General features: G+C 38.7%; 1 protein-coding gene and 1 long non-coding RNA gene across 9 annotated transcripts in view; both read right to left on the bottom strand.

Moving 5' to 3' along the window:
* Positions 1-10,164, bottom strand: part of LOC141584316 (uncharacterized) — a 98,292-nt gene extending 88,128 nt beyond the window's left edge. For all 4 annotated transcript variants that reach the window (XR_012517297.1, XR_012517299.1, XR_012517300.1 and 1 more), the window contains exon 1: positions 3,010-10,164. This is a non-coding gene — a long non-coding RNA (uncharacterized LOC141584316). The remainder of the gene's footprint in view (positions 1-3,009) is intronic.
* A 9,802-nt stretch (positions 10,165-19,966) lies between these two features.
* The window catches only part of HMGN3 (high mobility group nucleosomal binding domain 3), a 28,073-nt gene continuing 23,946 nt past the window's right edge, over positions 19,967-24,093 (bottom strand). The window contains exons 4-7 of one of the 5 annotated variants that reach the window (XM_010334146.3): positions 22,309-22,359; positions 21,006-21,119; positions 20,786-20,885; positions 19,967-20,447 (exon numbers count right to left, since the gene is read on the bottom strand). In XM_010334146.3, the coding sequence (XP_010332448.1) occupies positions 20,434-20,447; positions 20,786-20,885; positions 21,006-21,119; positions 22,309-22,359 (279 nt within the window). In that variant the 3' untranslated portion in view covers positions 19,967-20,433. Of the gene's footprint in view, positions 20,886-21,005; positions 21,120-22,308; positions 22,360-24,093 lie in introns of all 5 variants that reach the window. The other 4 variants (XM_010334147.3, XM_010334145.3, XM_010334148.3 and 1 more) reach the window with 4 other exon arrangements.

The raw sequence follows: 24,093 nt of genomic DNA, 5'->3' as shown, positions 1-24,093 counted from the left end.
TTTGATCTCCTGGTGGGAGGAGCGAGGGGTCATTATTAATTGTCATAGTGACAAGGGATGATGAGCTGGGTGAAGGGAAGTTTGGAGTGGGTCACAGGCATCTCCTGGGCAGGAACCAGGGATGCTAGATATCTTGCAAGATGTGAACGGGTCCACACAGTTCAGGATTGTCCTGCCTCTCATGTGACTTTCACATATCCCACTGTACATCCATGTAGTCAAAAAAAAAAAAAAAAACGCATCCTATTTACAAGTATCTAAGCCTAGAATTTAACTGTGTTCTAATATATTCACATTGAATTTTCTGAAATTTTTTTCTTGCCGTCTTAAACATGTTTAGTTTAGAACTTTAACAAATATTGCATGTGCCATTTCAGAAAATCACATCACCAATAGCAACATCATTTGTAGATTTTGAGACTCCAGTGCAACTGTAGCTGTTGCATCACAGTGAATTCAAGCATATAGAGAAATATATTTATTCTCTATTTCAAAGTTTCACATATAAAAGAAGTATATTGATAATCCACTGCAAAGGTTTTATTTGTCTTATATTATGCATCTATCTCTTCCATTATGTCTTCTTGTAAAGTCATGCCTAAACACCTACATATTAAAATACAGTTGATTATTAATTACTTAAAAATTCGTATTTATTTGACAACTAGAGTAGTATGTGTTGATTTTGAAATTATTCCTGTAGAGAGGTCATATTATCTATGAACTTTATTTCAAGATAGTAAAAGAGTTTTTAACAATTATTTATCACATAAGGCAGTGAATCTGATAGGGCTTGAATACAGTTATTTAAGGAAGACCTGGAAGTTCTTTTTCGTATTTGACCTGGATCCCTACTCTGACTGTTTAGGGCCGTTTTCAATTTTCAGTCACCTTCTTCCTCCCTTTGGAGTTGGAAAAGAGCTACTCAGAACCACCTTAAATTTTTCTTTCTCTTTTTAAGTCCAGAGGTGTCAATGATGTAATATTGTCCACCAGGTTTGGCATAGCAAAGACTTATCTCGTTATAAACATAATTTTACATAGTTCACAGTTCAAAATCCACACTTTTGTGTGTGTGTGTGTGTGTGTGTGTGTGTGTGGAATCAGCTGCAGGATAACAGGAGCTTTTCTGCAGTCTTTCACTGCAGCCTCTCTGGAGCTTCCAGGACTGGTTTTAGAACTGGTCCTGTTTCGTGATCTGTGGGGCCCCATGTGTCTCTACCCCAGAGCTAGGGCCTGCTACACTCTACATTCTGCCATTCCCACTGCTAATTCACCAAGCTAATTAGGCTGGTTAAGGGTCTGTAAAGGCAGAAATCTGTTGGAGTTCAGTTTCATTCATTTCTTTCAGAGGAACTTGCAAGGAAGCTCCTGTCAGCTTTTGGAACGGGAACAGAATCTCAAAGGCTTGGCATGAGAAATAGCTGAAGGCGCCAACCTTCCAGGCCAAATATTCTAGTCACAAAGAGTCCCAATTCAACTTTTTCCCTTGAGGCAAACTTCAAAGTATGCAGGAATCAAAAACTCATATAATGAAAATAAACCAAGGGATAACACACTTAGCTAAGACTTGCTAGAAACACATTTCTCCCACTGTACCTTAATTCTCTCTGCCTCCAGAAAGACTTCATGGTACTTAATTACTGGCAAGAAGGACAGAGCAGGTTTTCTAATGTTCACTTACTTTATTCCAGTTGCACCAGTTTTATTGAAAAAAGCTATGTAGCTTAGTACCTGCTAGGCACTGTCCTAAGCACTTTAAAAATGTTAATTCATGTAATCCTCGTCACAACCCTATGAAATAGGCACTTTTATTATTCTTATTTTACACATTAGGAAGCATGCACACATTGTCTATTTTCCTTTGCTGGTAGATTTTCTTCTTTCGTATTTTTTTTTTTTTTACATAAGGTTTAAGACAATGCATAATTATCTTGTGGAATTTTTTTTTCATGATTGAAAAAGTCCTAAAATGACTAGAGCAAAGCATAATCTCAAAACACGATGGTTAGAGTTGTGAGGTTTTTGTTCTAGTGAAATATGAGCTACTTAAGGAATTCCATGGAAGGGCATAAACTAAATCCTTTTAGAGATTCATTTGACCATTAGACCTAATTTAGCAGAATAAAACAGCAAGCACCAGAGGTTTTTACCTCTTGAATTTCTCATGTTTTTATGTGCTCTTGGCATTGCCTAATTTTTCCCCAACTAGTGAACATCTAGGCTTTTGGGAGGTGGCAAGAGAAGAATAGCATCCTTATAACCTGAGTAAGGCTATTGTTCACACACCAATGCACATGTTGAAAGAGTAAATGTCCAACCACAGCCATTCACACTTTTTGCTTGCACCTATATAGTACCACTTATCCGCAAGCTTTTGTGACAATTTGATTTAACGCATATTCAGCTAGTTGGTTTTAAAAACTATCACAGTGTTAGCAAAGTCTTGAGACGTTTGGTCTGTTAAAATTAAAACTGTCCTACTGGAGCATTTTGGATTTTGTAAAAGAAAAGTATATGGCAGCTTCACTTATTAGATAAATCTTCCATATTATCAATTCTTTAGGGTATTGAAATTCTTACCACCCCTATTTTGGAATTCTGAAGCACATGCCATTTAGATTTGGATTATTTTCAACTATCAATTAGTAGGAAGAGGTGGGACTACCCTCCCCTTTAAAGCATTTTTCCATGCCACTGAAATTTTACAGGAAGCTTGCTATTAACTGGAATGGTCAGAGAATGCGGATGTCTGGCTACTTGGATAAGGAAGGAGTTAATGAGAAAGCCCATTCTGTTAGAACTCTTAGTCTCCTCTGTAAAACTAATTAGCCCACCTAATGGCCTTAGAAAACAAAGTATATAGTACTAAACATCACTGATTCTTTCTTTTAGAGAACAAGGTATTGTTACGCCTCAGGGTCCTCATTCAGAAGGTTCATTATTGCTCTACAGAACTTAAGAGAACAGAGGGGACAGAACTCAACCTTCATTGCTTCTTGGACTTACCTACTTTGGAATTCTTTTCACTTGTTTTCTGTTTTTTTTTTTTTTTAATCAACAAGATGCATAGGTTCTGGAGCAGGTTGCCAGGGTTTAAATTCTAGTTCTATCATTTACTCATTGCATGACGTTGAGCAAGTTGATTCTCTGTTGCTGAGTTTCCTCATCGTAAAATAGGCAAAATAGTAGCACCTACAACAACAACAACAACAACCCATTACTACTCATGTTATGAGTATTAAATATTCATACTAAAGCACTAAGGAGAATGTCTGTGTCTGAAATTAGGCAAACTGCAAAGTCTAATGGGATAGTCTCCAAGACTGTCCTCACTCTTACACTAACTGAAAGCCTGGGGGCAGGGTTCTCTAAAACCACCCCTTGTTTTGATAATTCACTGAAAGAGCTAACAGAACTTACAGAAAGCCATTACACTGATAACTGTTACAGTTTATTACAGGATACACATTAGAACCAGCCACAGGAAGAGACACAAAGGGCCAAATCTAGGAGGGCTCCAAGCACAAAGCTGCCATTATCCACAGGATGTTCTACTCTCCTGGTATCAATGTCCAACAATACACATGGATTATTGCCAGCCTGGGATGCTCAACTGAGCTTCAGTGTCCAGAGTATTTATTAGAGCTTCATTATGTAGGCATGATTGATTGTTTGCCTATGTAGTTAAACTCAGACTCTAGTTTCTCCCCTCACTCTCCAGTGTCAACCTATCACCACATGGCTCAAGGGTCCCACCATGCATAACCTTGTTAGCATAAATTATCAGGAATTGTCTAGCTCACCATGAATAAAAAACATGTTTCTTTCACTTGGAAAATTCCAAGAATTTAGAGGTTGCCACCCAGAAGCCAGGGACAATGACCAGACCTCTCTTTGGGTCGGGCCAATTTCTTTATTATGCAGAGTAAGCATTCTCCTGATGTTTGTGATTATCATAGTAATTGCCCTCTTTCTAAGAAGATCAAGGAAAAACATTTCACTTCTCTTTTTATTACAAAAATGTATAAATATACATGAAGAAGATTGTAAGAAACACCCATATAACCACCATTAGATCCTACAATTAATATTTTTCCATATTTATCTATCTAGATGAATATGTATATACATATGTGTGTATATATAATAGGCATGTTATGTATGGGTAATATTTTTGCAAAATCATTTGAAAATAAGTTGCAGCTATCACAACCATTTATCCCTCAAAACTTCAGCACGTATTTCCTATGAAAAACTACAATACCACTATTATAACTTAGAAAACTAACAATAGTTTCCTAATCCAGACTATATTTTAATTAAAGATAAAATATGAGTTGATTGGGGGATCCAATTAGTTGACATACTCCCTTTTCCTTTTCCCCAGACACCATGCTCATCTTGTATCTTCCCTGTAGAAGAATCTAGGCTTCATGTTTCTTGCTGATCAAGTCCAAACATTGGTATCTGCCTTTCAAAGTTTCTATGATCTTGTAGGTCTTTTTGTGTATTGCCTCTGTTCCCACATACATTTACTTAACATTTCCTGAGTGCCTACTGTGTTCCAGACATGGTGCTGATTACTTGGTGTTCACAGTCTCAGTTCCTACTGCCTCACACCGTCAACCCTCTCTGCTCAGACATGGCGTCTCCCTATCTTTCTGCAAAAACTGTGCACAGTGATCATAGATAGGCGTTATTCTGTCTTCTCAGCCTTCAGAGTCCCCTGGTTTAGTAATCTTCAAATTGTGTCCCATGGATTCAGTTGATGAGCCCCAGAAGTGACCTTGAGGTTGAGGTAATGGACAAGAGGGTGGGTCATAGAGTCCCTATAGCTTCCCTGCTACCACTGAGAAAGAATTCTTAGTATTCTACTACTTAAAAAAATGATTTTACAAGCCACTAATCTAATTCAACCAAATCATTATACAGAAGAATAGTGAATCAATTTGCTCAGATATCCAAAACTTGGGTTTGGGGAGAAGAACCTACTGCAGATATATTTGACTACTGGTGCTTCCCTTCAGCCTTTGGAAAGGTTGTCGCCTTGTCTGAACAGCCACTGAAACTCCTCTCAGATCCACTCTTACCTCCTTAAAGGACTGGCAATATCTACCCTTTCTTTACCATCAAATCTCCCCACAGCTGCCCAAGGTGGTATCTTTCTCTGATCTTGTAAAGCATTTTTAGTCTGAACTGCATACATTTAACATTTAATTTTGCATTCTGGAAAATATTTTTTCTTTTTTGTGTGTGTTTTAGTTTTGTCTCCCTTCAAGGTCAATGGTACTTTGGTCTCAGAACAACTTGGACATTTTAGTCCACCAAAACATTTCAATAAACATTCAGCAAATAATTACTGTGCACCAGGCACTAGTTGAGATGCTTTGAAGAACATAAGGATGAGTAACTCCCTGCTTCCAGAGGCTCAAATTCTACTTGTGAAAAGAGGCAAGGAAATAATGTTCTACACTGTGAATGAAGTTAAGTACAAAATATAGGTCAAGAAAGGTGCTGTGAAAATGTAAGAGGAAATACAACTCATTGTAACAGAAACAATCAATAAAATTTCCATTTGTTTCTATCCATCATGGGGTACCCTGTAGACAAGTGCTGTTGCTTAACAGAGGGGTTTTACTCCATCTTAGTTTTGACAAATTAGTATTGAACTTTGTTAAGAAGTGCATATGGCCAAAGGCCTGTTTTGCCTTCTGAGAACAAAGCCAAAAATTAAATCTTTTTGGCTTTGTTCAACATTAAATCATTTTGGGGTTGTGATTCCTCTTGCAGCACAGGGCTCAGAACACACTAACTGCTTAACAGTTGCTTATTAAAAGCAGCTTGTGGTGCTTTGTACATACTGAGTAAACCAGTTTTTAGGAGTACCATTCATTATGAATTTCTCACACTGAATTCCATTAAAGAGCAAAAGCATATTTTTGAGATCACCTTATTCTGATTCAATCCTACCTTCAGATTTCAAAAATTTCTCAGGAAAAAAGCAATTCTTACGGAATTCAAAGAAGACTCAGCTCCAAGAATAAAACTACATCAGATAATTATTAAGGTCAAGCCCAGGTCTACGATTCCCAACTCTGACGCTACCTTCCTCATATCATTTATTCTCCCAAAAGTCTATTTTAACCTCAAATTCAAATTCCATGGGTCATTTATGTGACATTATAGGGTTTTCTAGTACAAAAATATATTAGTGGAAGAGCCACAAGAAATACTCAGGACAAATTATTTCCTGGAAGTACAACTAAACATTAATTACGCCAAACCCAAATTGTCATTTTTGGCAGGCACTCTGTGGCAACCAGATGAATAATACTCTTAAGATGTTATTCATTAAGTTAACTTATTTAATTTCTTGTGGGTTTGTTTATGGCTAACATCTGTTAAAGTCACGGAGATATAGTTCTCAAAATGAAATCCATTAGAGAAACTACATTAAAGGTGTACCATGAAGAGGTTAGGATTCCATAATGACTCTTATAAATGTGTATTTGTGTTACTACGTACTTAATGTTGGCTTTCCCACCCACTAGACTCTAAGCACCGTAAGAATAGGGAAACTAACCTTTTCACTACTGTTTCCCCAGTGCCTTACAAAATGTCTGATATCTAGGTGTCCAATATATTTTTGATAAATTGATGAATTTGGAAGACAGGCTTTGGCGCAATCCTGCCTAGATTACTCTTTGCCCAGTAAAACTTGCTTGTTAGAGATCAGGAAGAACTCACAGAAGAAACACATCAAATTCCCAGAGAGGAGAGCAGCTAGCGAAAGTGCAGTTTGAGCCATAGGAAAATGCTGTTTTTTGCAGGTCCAAATGAGAGGAGAAGACGAGCATTTCTTTTGGTTCAACCTAACATGATAGTTTTGAATATTTCTGTTCCCATTTCTCAGTCATCTGAATTTATAAGACTCATTTAAATGCACCACACTGGTAAAAGACATCTATGTCCTATGACCATAATCTGGAAGGGTGAGAGAGTTATTTTAGATGGGATATGAGAGACATCTTTAGACATTTGAACAATTGTTGGGGGAAGGATCAAATTAGTTTCTATGTGCCTGATCCTAGTTTAACTGGAATAAATATTTGAAAGCTACAAGGAGACAGTTCTTAACTCAGCAATAAGGATGAACTTTCTTTCAGAGCTGTGACACTTCTTCAAACCGGATGTATTTAATCAGCCTGGGTAACTTTTTGTTTGATTCTATTGTAAAGAGAAATCTAAGCCACATCAGGGAGAGACTAGATGACCTCAGGGGCTCTTCTCAGCTTCAGAGTTTATGACTTGGCTTCAAGCAACCCAGTAAGACCCATTAATGTAGGTCCAGGTGTATTTATCTCTAAAGGGATATTCTGTATTCAATTGTTAAGTATTTTATGATCTAAAAAGAAAGGGATTACAGATCATGGTATAATTTTTCTACAAAAATTGGACTTGAGTCTAGATTAAAAATAAATGTGAGTACACAAGCTGAACAAGTATTATCACAAGAATAGCACCACAACCAAGAGAAAGATTTTCTTAAATTTATGGTATTAGTGTTTCAAAGAGGCTTTAAATCCAAACTAAATTAAAGATTGTTTAATTTTTGCATTAATTCCAAGAATTACTTAAATTAGATAAAGATTGTTTAATTTTTGTATTAATTCCAAAGAATACTTTCCAGAATCATGGTTTATATGTTTGGGCTACACCAAACACATAGCTTCCAATTAGCTTCAGTTAGAAATGAAAATAGCAGTGGTAATAACCCTGAGCTTGGTCCTTTCCTGTCCATAAAAGACCAAATTCAGTTCAACAAGTATTTGCTGAGTCTATTTAACTTGTTATGTTCTAGAGGCACAAGGGAGTATGAGGCAATGCAATCACTCCTCAAGGAACTAATGTGCTTCATGTTTTTGCTAGAAATATTAATACTCCCTGAATTAGTCCATTCTCACACTGCTAATAAAGACATGCATGAGGCTAGGTAATTTACAAATAAAAGAGGTTTAAAGGTCTCACAGTTTCACAAGGCTGGGAAGGCCTCACAATCACAGTGGAAGCCAAAAGAGGAGCAAAGTCACATTTTACATGGTGTCAGGCAAGAGAAGCCAGAAGTGAAGAGGGGGAAAGCCCCTTACAAAACCATCAGATCTCATGAGAACTAACTCACCATCATGAGAACAGAATGGAGGAAGTGCCCCCATGATTCAATTATCTCCCCCTGGTCCCTCCATGACACTTGGGAATGACAGGAACTACAATTCAAGGTGAGATTTGATTGGGGCCACAGCCAAATCATATGACTCCTGAATACTTAATTTGTGCCATTTAACACTTCTAAATGCCTTATAAAATAACAGCTGTTTTAAATCCCATTTATATATAAAAATTCTAAAATATAAAAAACAGACTAAACTCTTGTGGTCATACAGCTGGTGAGTAGCCAAGACAAGATTGAACCGATTCTGGCTTCAGGGTTCACAAGCTTAACCATGATAATATATTGCCTTCTAAGAGAAGGACAATACTTTGGCATTGTTCAAGGGATACTCACTGCCTCTGACAAACGTACATGTTATATACTCATCAGAGGATGGCTACGTAGCCTGTCCGTATTCATCCAATTCTTGTTCAACTGATATTTGTGGAAAAACCTACTGTATTTTAGAGACTGCAGCACCTGATTTCACAGTGACTATCTCATTCAATCCTAATAGCTTTGTCAAACAGATACTATCTTTATTTTAAGGCGAAAACAGAGATAGAACTTAAATGACCTGTCTGGGTTCACACAATTATTGAGAAATAGTGCTGGGATTTAAGCTCAGGCCTCCTGATTCTAAAAGTTATTATAAAGTTATTTTTTTAATTAATATAAGTCAGTAGTTGTTAGTATATTTACAAAGTTGTGCAAGCATCACCACTATTTAATTCCAGGACATTACAAAAGACACCCTGCACACTTTAGCAACTACTTTCCTTTCTTCCCTCTCCCATCCCCTGGCAACCACTAATCCAGTTTGTGTCTCTATGGATTTGCCTATTCTGGACATTTCATATATGTGGCCTTTAATGTCTGGCTTCTTATACTTAGCATTTTGTTTCCAAGGTTTATCTGTGTGGCAACATGTATCAATATTTCATTCCTGTTTTTGGCTATTCCACTTCATAGACATACTATATTTGTTTATGTACTCATCAGCTGATGAACATCTGGACTGGTTCCCTTTTTTTGTTATTATGAATGCTACTATGAACATTCATGTGCAAGTTTTTATGTGAACATATGCTTTCAGTTCTCTTGGGTATTTACCTAGGAGTGGAATTGCTGGATCATATGGTAACTGTCTAACTTTTGAGGAGCTGCCAAACTGTATTCTAAAGAGGCTTCCCATTTTACGGTCCCACCAGCAGTGAACAAAGGCTCAAATCTCTCTATATCTTCTCCAGTACTATTTGTCCTCTAAAATTATTATAATAGCCATCCCAGTGGTTATAAAGTGATTCCTCATTATGATTTTCAGTTCCATTTCCCTACTACTGATGTTGACTATCCTCTCATATTTCATGTGCTTATTGGCCATTTATAACCAATTTTGGAGTGATGGCTATTGAAATATTTTGCCTTTTTTTCCTTCAAGATGGAGTTTTGTTCCTGTCACCAAGGCTGGAGTGCAATGGCCTGATCTCAGATTACTGCAACGTCCACTTCCTTGGCTCAAGTGATTCTCCTGACTCAGCCTCCCAGTAGCTGAAATGACAGTCATGTGCTACCACGCCTGGTTAATTTTGTATTTTCAGTAAAGTCAGATTTTCACTATGTGGGTCAGGGTGATCTCAAACTCCTGACCTCAGGTGATCTGCCCTTGGCCTCCCACAGTGCTGGGATTACAGGTGTAAGCCACTGTGCCTAGCCTAACTTACTTACTTATTTATCTATTTTTTCTTTGAGACGGAGTTTCACTCTTGTTACCCAGGCTGGAGTGCAATGGCACGATCTCGGTTCACCGCAACCTCTGCCTCCTGGGTTCAGGCAATTCTCCTGCCTCAGCCTCCTGAGTAGCTGGGATTACAGGCACGCGCCACCATGCCCAGCTAATTTTTTTGTATTTTTAATAGAGACGGGGTTTCACCATGTTGAGCAGGATGGTCTCGATCTCTTGACCTTGTGATCCACCCGCCTCGGCCTCCCAAAATGCTGGGATTACAGGCGTGAGCCACCGCGCCCGGCCCCCTAAATTACTTATTTTTAATTTGGCTTCTTGTGCTTTTGATATCATACCTAAGAAAGCATTGCATAATTTAAAGTCATGAAAATATACACATAAATATCATTTTAAAACTGAGAAAGTTCAAAAACTTTCCCTTCTGCCATGAGGGAAGAGATGCATAATCACAAAGTTCCCTTTATGGCTTTAAGTGAGCCTAAGTCTGTATCTGGTGTTGTAAAATTGGGCTTATTTTTACTAGGGGATAGGAACATTACAATTAATTAAATAATTTTCTCCCAAATTAAAATTATTTATGTAAAGTGCTTATTATAGGACGTTAAACACACTCAGGCTATTATTATCCTAATCACTATAACCATCCTAAATATTTTAAATCAATGCTCTGGATAAAATGTAAACAGGAAATAATAAAAGTTTGGCACTCATGACTAAGGGAAAAGCATTCAAAGAAGAGACATGTTAACAGCACATGATAGCTGATTTGAGACAGCCTGCTATTTTTGGCAACCTAAGGGAAAGGATTTGTACCTCTAACCAACAGTTATGCCCCTAAAATATCGGGATAGAAACATTCATTTCATACCTGTTTCAAACTTGTTAATTATGTAAACATACATTTAAGATTTTATGGGATGGTTCACCTTTTGTTAGACTATTGTATCATGACTTTTGGTTCAGATTAACTTTTTACAGAACTTGTAATTGGATATTCTAGGTCCACATGCCCTTCAGTGGCCATATGCCCACACTTACTGCACCAGAATTCATGGGGTAGCCTCCAGAAAGTTTTAAGTGTGCAGTAAATTTTAAGTGTACAAATAGTGCAACTCAATTACATGGGGCACCATTTGACTCAAAGCGACTGTAGATTCACAGGGCTTTTATGATTCTCCAGCAAGTTAGCAGACGAGTGTGTTGGAGAAGGAGAACCTTTTTCTAATTTTCTATAAATTCACCAAAGGGGTAGCAGTGGGGCATGGCATAGAGATTCCCACAACTTCCATGTAGTTGAAGGGAGTGTATTCTTATCTTTGGCAGTATATTCATCAAGTCTTCAAGTTCTGGGGGACCAATTTGGGGATTCTGGGTTATTTTGGGTAGCTGTGGGCTCTATGGTATCCCTTTATTTTGTCACTGTGGCAATGGTACTATCCATATATTGTGCTTAAGTAGACAGCAATAGTCTACAGAACCCCTGATCTTTGTGTTTTTGATGCTATTACTAATAGTAATAGTAATAGCATCAATTATCATTATGAGTAACAATGATTTAAAACACACTGACTCGAGCTTCATCGGGGAGGACCCAAGATGGCCGAACAGGAACAGCTCCAGAGCACAGTTCCCAGTGAGAACAGCACAGAGGGTGAGTGCTCACCACATTTCCAAACAAGTTTTCACTGGCCACAGACCAGGAGATTCCTGGGCTGAAAAGTGCCACAGGTTTTCAGCACGGTAGTTTCAGCTGGTGCTGGGTAGGCAAACAGAAACTCACACAAGCCTGGGTGGCCGTTTTAGACAGGCACCTGGAACGCCTGGGAGACAGAGCCACCCATTCAACTGAAGGGGAGGGGGCTGAGACAGGGAGCCAGGAGATCTGGCTTGGCGGGTACCACCCCCATGAAACGAGCAATCTGAAATGCTCTGGATTGAGAGTTTCGCAGCAAGCGCAGCTGGACCCAGGATGGTCCAGCTTAGCTGGGGGAAGGGCGTCCCTGAATAATGAGGCAGTCCGCCACTACCGAGGCAGTTTACATAGCAGCTGGGGAGAGCCTAGGCAGCTCAGCAACACCTCTACTGGCAGACTGTGACTAGACTACTCTGTGCGGGACAGGGCATCTATGAAAAAAGGCAGCAGCATGACAGGAACTTATAAAGTCGACCCTCCTAGGTCATAGCACCTGGGTAAAGAGGCAGTTATGAGTTCAACTGCAGCAGACTTAAAGGTACCTGCCCAGCAGCTAGGCACAGAGCAACAGAGCTCCCAGCACAGCACTTGAGCTCCTATAAGGGACAGACTATCTCCTCAAGCAGCTCCCTGACCACCATATACACAAAGAGACACCTCAAAAAGGGGAGCTCAGACTGACATCTGATGGGTACCCTTCTGGGATGAGGATAGCAGAGGAAGAAAACTGGCAGCAATCCTTGCCGTTCTGCAGCCCCCATGGGTGATCCCCAGGCGCCCAGGGTCTGGAGTGGACCTCTAGTGGTCCTGCAGAAGAGGGGCCTGCCTGTAAGAAGGAAAACTAAGAAACAAAAAGAAATAGCTTCAACATCAACAAAAAGGATGTCCACTCAGAGACCCCATCCGAAAGTCACCAACAAAGACCACAGGCAGATAAAGCCACTAAGATGGGAAGAAACCACTGCAAAAAGGATGAAAACACCAAAAACCAGAACGCCTCTCCTCCTCCAAGGGATCAGAACTCCTTACCAGCAAGGGAACAAAGATGGATGGAGAATGAAGCTGATGAATTCACAGAAACAGACTTCAGAAGGTGGGTAATAACAAACTTCTCAGAGCTAAAAGAACATGTGCTAACCCAATGCAAATAAACTAAGAAACTAGAAAAAAGGTTAGATGAGTTGCTAACTAGAATAAACAGCTTAGAGAAGAATATAAAGGACTTAATGGAGCTGAAAAACACAGCATGAGAACTTCAGGAAGCATACAAAAGTTTCAATAGCTGAATCAATCAAGTAGAAGAAAGGATATCAGAGATTGAAGACCAACTCAATGAAATAAAATGAGAAGGCAAGAATAGAAAGAAAAAGAGTGAAAAGAAATGAACAAAGCCTCCAAGAAATATGGGATTATGTGAAAAGAACTCATCTACGTTTGATAGGTGTACCTGAATGTGACGGAGAGAATGAATCCAAGCTGGAAAAGACTCAGCAGGATATTATCCAGAACTTCTCCAACTAGCAAGGCAGACTACCATACAAGTCCAGGAAATACAGAGAACACCACAAAAGATATTCCTTAAGAAGAACAACCCCAAGGCACATAATTTTCAGATTCGCCAGGGTGAAAATGAAGGGAAAAATGCTAAGGGCAGCCAGAGAGAAAGATCAGGTTACCCACAAAGGGAAGCCTATCAGACTCACAGCGGATCTCCCGGCAGAAACCCTACAAGCCAGAAGAGAGTGGGGGCTGATTTTCAACATCCTTAAAGAAAAGAACTTTCAACCTAGAATTTCATATCCAGCCAAAATAAGCTTCTTAAGTGAAGGAGAAATAAAATCCTTTACAAACACTCAATTTCTGTGAGATTTTATCACCACCAGGCCTGCCTTACAAGAGCTCCTGAAAGAAGCACTAAACAAGGAAAGGAACAACCAGTACCAGCCACTCCAAAAATGTACCAAATGGTAAAGACCATCAACACAATAAAGAAAATGTGTCATCTAACAGGTAAAACATCCAGATAGCATCAAAATGGCAGGATCAAATTCACACATAACTGTACTAACTTTAAATGTAAAAATGGACTAAATGCCCCAATCAAAAGACACAGACTGGCAAATTGGATAACAAGTCAAGACCCATCAGGGTGCTGTATTCAGGAAACCCATCTCACGTGCAAGGATACACATAGGCTAAAATAAAGGGATGGAAAAAGATTTATCAAGCAAATGGAGAGCAAAAAGAGTAGGAGTTGCAATCCTACTTTCTGATAAAATGGACTTTAAACCAACAAAGATCAAAAGAGACAAAGAAGGGCATTACATAATGGTAAAAGTATTAATGCATCAGGAAGAACTAAGGATCCTAAATATACATGCACCCAATAGAGGAATACCCAGGTACATAAAGCAAGTACTTAATGATCTACAAAGAGACTTAGACTCCCACACAATAATCGTGAGAGACCTTAACACTCCACTGTCAATATTAGACAGATCAATGAGATAAAAAATTGACAAGGATATCCAGGACTTGAACTCAGATCTGGACCAAGCAGACCTAATATGTATCTACAAAAACTCCACCCCAAATCCACAGAATATACATTCTTCTCAGCACCGCATTGCACCTACTCTAAAATTGACCACATAATTGGAAGTAAATCACTCCTTAGCAAATGCAAAAGAACCGAAATCATAACAGTCTCTCAGACCACAAGGCAATCAAATTAGAACTCAGATTTCAGAAACTAACTCAGAATCGCACAACTTCATGGAAACTGAACAACTGGCTCTTGAAAGTCGACTGGATAAACAATGAAATGAAAGCAGAAATAAAAATGTTCTTTGAAAGCAATGAGAACAAAGACACATGTACCAGAATCCCTAGGACACATTTAAAGCAGTGTCTAGAGGGAAATTTATAGCAATAAATGTCCACATGAGAAGAAAAGAAAGATCTAAAATCAACACTCATTGAAAGAGCTAGAGGAGAAAGATAAAAAAAAAAAAACCTCAAAAGCCAGCAGAAGACAAGAAATAACGAAGATTAGAGCAGAACTGAAGAAGACAGAGACACAAAAAAGCCCTTCAAAAAAATCAATACATCCAGGAGCTGGTTTTCTGAAAAGATCACCAAACTAGACAGACCGCGAGCCAGATTAATAAAAAAGAAAAGGGAGAAGAATCAAATAGATGCAATAAAAAATGAAAAAGGGGATATCACCACAGAGTCCACAGAAATACAAACTACCATCAGAGATTACTACAAACAATGCTATGCACATAAACCAGTAAGCCTGGAAGAAATGGATAAATTCCTAGGCACTTGCACTTTTCCAAGCCTAAACCAGGAAGAAACTGAAACCTTGAACAGACCAATAACAAGGGCTGAAGTTAAGGCAGCAATTAATAGCCTACCAACCAAAAAAAGCCCAGATCCAGATGGGTTCACCGCTGAATTCTATCAGATGTACAAAGAGGAGCTGGTACCATTCCTTTTCAAAGTATTCCAAACAATCCAAAAAAAGGGAATACTTTCCAAATCATTTTATGAGACCAACATCATCCTGATACCAAAACCCGGCAGAGACTCAATAAAAAGAGAAAACTTCAGGCCAATATCCATGATGAACATAGATGCAAAAATCTTCAATAAAATACTGGCAAACTGATTACAATAGCACATCAAAAAGCTTATCCATCATGATCAAGTAGGCTTCATTCTGGTCATGCAAGGCTGATTCAACATACACAAGTCTATAAACATAATCCACCACATAAACAGAACCAAAGACAAAAACCACATGATTATCTCAATAGACGCAGAGAAGGTCTTTGACAAAATTCAGCAGCCCTTTATGCTAAAAATTCTCAATAAACTAGGTATCAAAGGAACATATCTCAAAATAACGTAAGCTGTTTACAACAAAACTACGACCAATATTATACTGAATGCGCAAAAACTGGAAGCATTCCCTTTGAAATCTGCCACTAGCAAGGATGCCCTCTCTCACCACTCCTATTTAATATAGTATTGGAAGTTCTAGCCAGAGCATTCAGGCAAGGAAAAAACAAAACAAAACAAAACAAAGGGCATTCAATTAGGAAAAGAGGAAGTCAAATTGTCTCTATTTGCAGATGACATGATTGTATATTTAGAAGACCCTATGATCTCAACCCAAAATCTTCTTAAACTGATAAGCAACTTCAGCAAAATCTCAGGATACAAAATCAATGTGCAGAAATCACAGGCATTTCTATACATCAATAACAGACTAACAGAGAGCCAAATCATGAGCAAACTCTCATTCACAATTGCTACAAAGAGAATAAAATATCTAGGAATACAACGAACAAAGAATGTAAAGGACCTCTTCAAGGAGAACTACAAACTACTGCTCAACAAAATAAGAGAGGACACAAACAGATGGAGAAACATTCCATGCTCATGGCTAGGAAGAATCAATATCATGAAAAGGCCATACTGTCCAAAGTAATTTATAGATTCAATGCTATCCCCATCAAGCTATCAATGACCTTCTTCACAGAACTGGAAAAAAACCACCTTAAACTTCATATGGAACCAAAATTAAGCCCACATAGCCATGACAATCCTAAGCAAAAAGAACAAAACCAGAGGCATCACGGTACCTGATTTCAAACTATACTACAAAGCTATAGTAATCAAAACAGTATGGTACTGGTACCAAAACAGAGATACAGACCAATAGAATAGAACAGAGGTTTTGGAGGCAATGCCACACATCTACAACCATCTAATTTTTGACAAACCTGACAAAAACAAGCAATGAGGAAAGGATTCCCTGTTTAATAAATGGTGTTGGGAAAACTAGTGGGCAGAAAGCAGAAACTGGACCCCTTCCTGACACCTTACACTAAAATTCACTCCAGATGGATTAAAGACTTAAACATAAGACCTAACACCATAAAAACACTGGAAGAAAACCTAAAAACCATTCAGGACATAGGCATAGGCAAGGACTTCATGACTAAAACACCAAAAGCATTGGCAACAAAAGCCAAAATAGACAAATGGGACCTAATTAAACTCCAGAACTTCTGTGCAACAAAAGAAACCATCATTAGAGTGAACCAGCAACCAACAGAATGGTAAAAAATTTTTTCAATCTTCCCATCTGACAAAGGGCTTATATCCAGAATATACAAAGAACTAAAACAGATTTACAAGAAAAAAAACAAACCCATCCAAAGGCACGTGAAGGATATCAACACTTTTGAAAAGAAGACATATAAGAGGCCAACAAACATATGAAAAAATGCTCATCAACGCTGATTAGAGAAATGCAAATCAAAACCACATTGAGATACCACTTCACATCAGTTAGAATGGCAATCATTAAAAAATCTGGAGACAACAGATGCTGGAGAGGATATGGAGAAATAGGAACACTTTTTTTTTTTTTTTTTTTTGAGACAGAGTTTCGCTCTTGTTACCCAGGCTGGAGTGCAATGGCGCGATCTCGGCTCACCGCAACCTCCGCCTCCTGGTTCAAGCAATTCTCCTGCCTCAGCCTCCCGAGTAGTAGCTGGGACTACAGGCGCCACCATGCCCAGCTAATTTTTGTATTTTTAGTAGAGACGGTCACCATGTTGACCGGGACGGTCTCGATCTCTTGACCTCGTGATCCACCCACCTTGACCTCCCAAAGTGCTGGGATTACAGGCATGAGCCACCATGCTGGCAGGAACACTTTTACACTGTTTGTGGGAGGGTAAACTAGTTCAACCATTGTGGAAGACAATGTGGTACTTCCTTAAGGGCCTAGAAATAAAAACCCCATTTGACCCAGCAATCCTATTACTGGTTATATACCCAAAGAATTATAAATCATTCTATCATAAAGACACAACCACATGTATGTTCACAGCAGCACTGTTTACAATAGCTAAGACCTGGAACCAACCCAAATGCCCATTGACGATAAACTGGACAAGGAAAATGTGGCACATATACATCACGAAATACTATGCAGCCATAAAAAATGATGAGTTCGTGTTCTTTGTAGGGACATGGATGAATCTGGAAGCCATCACTCTCAGCAAACTGACACAAGAACAGAAAATCAAACACCGCGTGTTCTCACTCATAGGTGAGTGCTGAACAATGAGAACACATGGACACAGGGAAAGGAGCATCACACACTGGAGTCTGTTTCAGGGGGCCAAGGGAATGATAGTAGGAGGGTGGGAGGTCAGGGAGGGATAACATGGGGAGAAATGCCAGATGTGGGTGACAGAGTAAGGGAGGCACTAAACCACATTGCCATGTGTGTACCTACGCAACAATCCTGCAAGATCTGCACATGGACCCCAGAACCTAAAGTACAATAAAAACAAACAAACAAAAAAAACCACTCTGACTCCCCATTAGCAAAACAGACAAAATCAGAATTCACAGAAGAAATTCAAATGACCATTAAACAGAAAAAGTTCAATTTTACTAGCAATAAAACAAATTTAAAATTAAAAGTGAGGCACATTTTCATTTATTAGACTGACCAAAATGAGTGCTGGCCAAGGTAAGAAGAGATGGTATTCATATAGTGTTGATGGAATTGGAAATTGGTGTATCTTTTTGGGCGGCAGTCAAAATGTCAAATTCTCTTTGACTCAGACATTCTGCCTCTGGGAAATTATTTGGTTGAACAGAAGCAATACATATGTAGGCAAAGCTTTGTACACAAGCATGTTTATTGCAATATCATTGGCAGCACTGTAATATTAGAAATGATGTATTTCTCCAACTACAGATTACTGAATAACTTCAAAGTAGGACAGTGATTCCTTCTTCTAAAAATTATATATACATATGTATAGGTGTATACATAATCCCAACAATAACACACATACACACACACAGACACACACACATACACACACACACACACACACACACACACACAGAGAGAGAGAGACACGAGAAAGATAAAACTGTGTGTAGGGATTACCTCTGGGATGTAGAAATGGGAGGAAAAAAGATTTTGACTTTTTGCTTTATGTATTGTTGTAGTATCTGGTCTTTTTTAAAATAAAAAATTTACTGGTATCACTTACATAATTTTTTAAAAAGCAAACCTACTGAATTTATGGTTTACTTCTGGACTGCAAACCAGTCAGCAATATACTTTAACTGAGTACTAACTGTATACTGAAAATATTTGTGTAAAGTATTCGCTGGATACTAGATACTTTTCTTTGAGGTAAAATAGTTTTTAGCATGTCTAAAACTCATGAATTAAGGTACGTTTCATGCTCAGAAGCCAAGTAAACTATGAATAAGATTATTCTGTATATTATATAGTAGATATATGCAGTCAACTAATGACAGACTTGGGACAACGAGACAAGTTTAAGTTCTTAGCCCCAAAATATAATCTGGAGGAGGAACTTTGTCTTTGTTGATAAGCACAGCATAAAAGCATCTATGGCCCAAAGGGACAACAGCTTCTTTTCAGGAGTCCCTGAGCAGCACAGGCGCTACTCGCCATTTTAAAAGATCAAAGTCTTCATTTAAGCCAAATGCCCAGAATTCAGCTTTCCTGGGGTGCTCATGCAGTTACCACCTTCTCAGGTGGCAAACAACAAAAAATTACATGTATAAAATAACTCCTCTGTTCCTGGTGCTGCTATGTCCTTTCATAGACATAAAGACACTATTTAAAATTCAAAAGACTCCAGCCTGGATTTTCTCCTTCCAATAAGTCAAAGACACTCCACATCCTTATTTCTTATCCTAGAAAGGAGCTCTAATAATACCTGTGCCGACTCCATTCTCAAACTGATGCAAGGCTGAAACATGCTCCTGTTGGGTAAAACAGTTTCAAAGCTGTGAAGTCCTCAACTGAATGGGAAAGTATTTTGTACAAATGTGACTTCATATTTATTATTTTGAAAATGGGAGATTCTCAAAGCAGAGCCCTGGTTTATGTTTTTTTGTTTGTTTGTTTGTTTTACTAGCTTTGATTTAGCAGAACTATATCCTGTTTATAAGGGCTTATAAAAATTAATGCTTTATGAAGTTTTATTACACAGTAATCATTGCTAGCCACTTCTGGTATAAAGTGAATTAGATGCAATTCTTCTACATTAGCATTCACAGATGATTTTATTAAAATAGCAACAATGTTAAAGGCCAGAAAATTAAGAAACAATCTTATTTGACTTATTGGAGATATCGCTATGGCTAGGTCTATCAAAATTCTTTTTATCTTCTGCAACAGTAAAATGAAACACTCCCAAAATGCAGTAAAGATACTAAGAGTCAGATATTTTGCAGACAAGAAAACCTTTTATTTTAAACCACAAATAGTCAGCAGTGGCCACAACTATCCATGTTTCATTAAACTCACATAAAACCTAGGTACAAAAGCACCACTGATTATTGCTCTAGAAAAACTGCATGAAAATTTCAAATATGCACAGTAAAAACACCACAGTATGCACAGGACTAAACTTTAAAGCAAGTGCATGGAATGCTGAATCAATCTTAAACACAGCTTCCAATATTAAACTGGTATTTATTTTACTTGAGGATGATGTAAATTTCCAAAAAGCATGACTATGAGAGGGTAAAATGTCCATCCTTATATATTTTTGTATGCCAACTAGTAGAGTCCTAAAAAATTAGCATTTACAAAATACTTGGTAAAAATAGCTTTTAAAAGTTGTCCCAAGAGATACATAAAATCAACCCCAATTTTTCATGACAATTCATTCTCCCTCGTTATCTACAGATTCAGTTTTCTGTGCCTGTGAAAAAGAAAGGAAAAAAAATATATAGTTACTACTGAAACTACTACAAGAAAAGGAAATTCCACCCACCAACACATACACTTTTGAAAATTTGTTTTCTTTTTTTTTCCCCCAGCTTTACTGCAAAACCTATTTCAACTCTGGGTGAAAAAGAGGCAAGGCAGGAACATATTACACAAACACTTCATTGCATTTATTGCTTTCTGCTTTTCAAACAACCACAGAAGCCTTACCTGTAAGCTCCCACTCTTCATCATAATAATTAAGGAAAAAAAAGACCACATCACTACTATCTGATTCTAGTCACTGCAAACATGCAGAATTTTCTACTGTACCCTTAACTCTCACTGTTTCAATCTGCCCCTTTACTGACAGTGTGCTGGGTGGGGTACCTCTGGAGGTTGAGACATTAACAGTTGAGCGAGAGATGTGGATCTGCAATAACATTATAGGCAATAAAAAGAGACATTAAGAACGTGCTATCACCGGCTGAAGGATTGAGAAATTTCTTTAAAGACACTGATTCAATCAGTGGGAGGTATTTATGGAAAGTACCTCTTCAGCTTTAGTTTCACCATTTTCAGATGGTGCAGTACCTTCCTTTCCAGCTTCCTGCTTTTCCTCCTTCTTCCCTTTAGCACTTCTGCTAATCTTTGCTCCAGGTTCTTTCTAACAGAGGATCAAAACACAGGGAAAGAGAATGTTAGAAACAGTGTGATGCTGGCTAAAATCAATCAGCCTCTGTCCAAACACATGGTGAAGCACAACCGTCACCACTGTGGTGGCCTTTATGGAGACATGGGAACCCAATTTTGCTGGGTTTCAACTAAGTTACACAGCACAGATATGAATCTCTGTGAAAATGTAGTAACAGGTTGCACAGAAAGTCCACTGTGCTTTCTCTTCTGTGGAAAACACAATCTGTGATTCCTCTCCTAGCTTCGGATCTCCCTCCAGTAAGGGGAGAAGTGGTTCTGCCATAGAGAGAAGGGCAGCAGGACTTGGGGAAAGAAGAGGCAGAGGTGGGAAGAACCCAGCCAAGGGGTGGCTCTGCTGCTGCTTTCCAAGGAAACCCCTCATATGGCTTGCATGACTAGAAAGCTGGGAAAGTGTCAGGAAATGAAGCCCAGATGAAGAAAAGTTCCTAATTTTAAGACCTAACAACAAAAATAAGTTCTGTTTCTGGAATCACCTATTCACGCCACTACACAATAACTTTTAAACAATTCGCATGAGACAATACCAAAGGGCAGAGTGCAGAAAAGCCATTTTGGGTAAGTTCCCTAATAAATCTGTACTTCAGTTTCCTCATCAGCGAAACAGGATATTTGTAACTACTTCAATAAAGCTGATGTGAAGGTCCTATGAGTAAAGCAATCAACCATATCTGCCATAGTATAAAGGCCTTAGAAATGCTTGTATGACTTGCTGGCATTATTTTATTATTATTATTAGACTTCAGACTGGCCTGCGAAATCCAGTTAGATGAAGTCAGAAGCCCCTTCCCGAACTCCTCCCACAGTGGGGCAGTGCTGCCAGGGCTGAAACTCACCCCCACTGCATGCCATGTGAACTGCATGTTCACGAGGCTGCTGCCAAACCCCCTTCAGACGTGAGGCTTCTCAGAGCATCATCTCTGACTTCCTGTGCCTCACTGCCCAAATGAAAAACATACTCCTATTAACACAGAAACTGCTTTATGCCTTTTAAGAAAGCCCGTAACAGCGATAACGGTTTTCTGGTCAGTACATTTTAGCTTGGATCATTAAATATGGCCTTTCCTTGAATGATTCTGAGGTAGGGAATTATAATTTATTTATTGTTTAAAAAGCCAAGAGTGGGAAACAGCATTTCTTACCTTAGCAGATGTTTTTCTTGGTTTGGGTTCAGGTTTTGGTGGAGCAGGTTTCTGCAAAGATAATATAAATTACACAAATGCTAAAAAAGACAACTATCAGCATCAAAAGAAAAGCAAAGAAACCAACAAAGACAACTCTCCATTTTCACATGGCTTTGGTCATTAAACAGTATTTCCTCCTATTTTCAGCAGCAGGTAACAGCTTATAAAGATCTCTGCACTTCGTAACTATTTTCACCCTGGGTTCACAAGGGAACCGCAGGTGAGACCGAAAAGCCAACTCATTCCCCAGTCCAGAAGAGCTCTCTGGGGACAGGTCTAAGCTTCTATCTCCAATGTGTCTGTTCTTCCCTTATCGCAGCGCAGCAGCAAGAGGAATGACTCAGGCCCATGGCCAAAGGACTCAATGAATTCAGTTGCACTGGCCTTCCTAACGGTCTAGAAATCATAGCACAATCACTAGCAAAGTCCAACTGGTAATGAAGCCTGCTGCCTGTGAAGTATTTCAAAATCACTTTCAAATCCTTCCACTTCTGATGCAGATTTCGAGTTCTGTTGCCAAGCTTCTTCCTACTTTTCTCTCCATTGCCAGCTCAAGGTGAGAATCTCTTGCCTAACCAGATGCTGGGATCATTTGTCTCTAAATGTTTTTATTGAGAACATAATTATAATGTTAAAATGTCTACTGTTAGCTCCCAAAGTTTAAAAATTTTCACAGATATTATTAGCCAAAGAGTGCCCTAGGAAACTATTTTTCTCCTGCCTCATGTGGTCCTGCACTCCCCATGAGCAGCACGTGCACAGCGTGTGACCATGGTCCCTCCCCCACACAATGCTTCAGCCCTGGCCAGCTTCCAGGGGCCTGAAACCAGGTGGCACATGGGGACACTGGGGAAAGATAACCAGTTCAAACCAGGAGTTTTCTGTAGATATTTTAGGGCAAATATTTCTCTCACAGAACTAGAGTGTACATATCTCCTGGCAATAAAAGAATGGTTTTAAAATACAAAATACTGGCCAGGGTCTCCCCCTATGGAGAAAAATACATGTTCCTCCCTAGTGCCTCTAGATAATTCAGGTTTGCACAGAATCTGGCCCTTTTCATCAAGGGCATAAAGTGAAATTATAGACAGTTCCATTCCAGGAGACTGGCTGTTAGAAATGACCTTTCAAATAAAAAAAGAAAATTGAGCTTGAAAAGTAAGGAATGTTTTTATTAATCTTCTTATCACCCTAAATCTGTAGCCCAAATACAGCAGCTTTCATGGCTCTTACATTTTCAGAATTTAAAAAATTTTGTCACCCTAACCTTTGATATATTGTATTAATATACATGTTTTCTCCATTTACAGTAAACAATTTACTTTTATATTATTTTCTATAGGACAGACCTTTCCCTCTGACCCAGCATTCAAGTGTTTTGATAGGACCAGGAAATGAGGTTTTGTAGTCTGTAATCTTGCTGGCCTCTAAGGAGGCTGTTTCAGTAGCACAAGGAATGATCTCAGTGGAAGGTGCTTATGTTGCCAGTTTCTGATGCTCAGGAAAAGCTTTGTTTTAGATTTTGGTTTTCATTTGACTTACAAGGTCTATTCCTTTACCTGCCTAGAGATTCACAACAGCACCCCTAGCTCTTAAGTCCTCCTAGTGACTGATATCTCTTCCTGATATCAGGAAGACAGTGGTTTGGCTGTGTTCCCACTCAAATCTCATCTTGAGTTGTAACTCCTACAATTCCGATGTGCCGTGCAAGGAACCTAGTGGGAAGTGATTGAATTATGGGGG

This window comes from Saimiri boliviensis, chromosome 4, assembly GCF_048565385.1.
Source record: "Saimiri boliviensis isolate mSaiBol1 chromosome 4, mSaiBol1.pri, whole genome shotgun sequence".
NCBI lineage: Eukaryota > Metazoa > Chordata > Mammalia > Primates > Cebidae > Saimiri > Saimiri boliviensis.
Note: the sequence above shows the minus strand (reverse complement) of the source record. Positions and strands in the feature narration are given on the sequence as shown.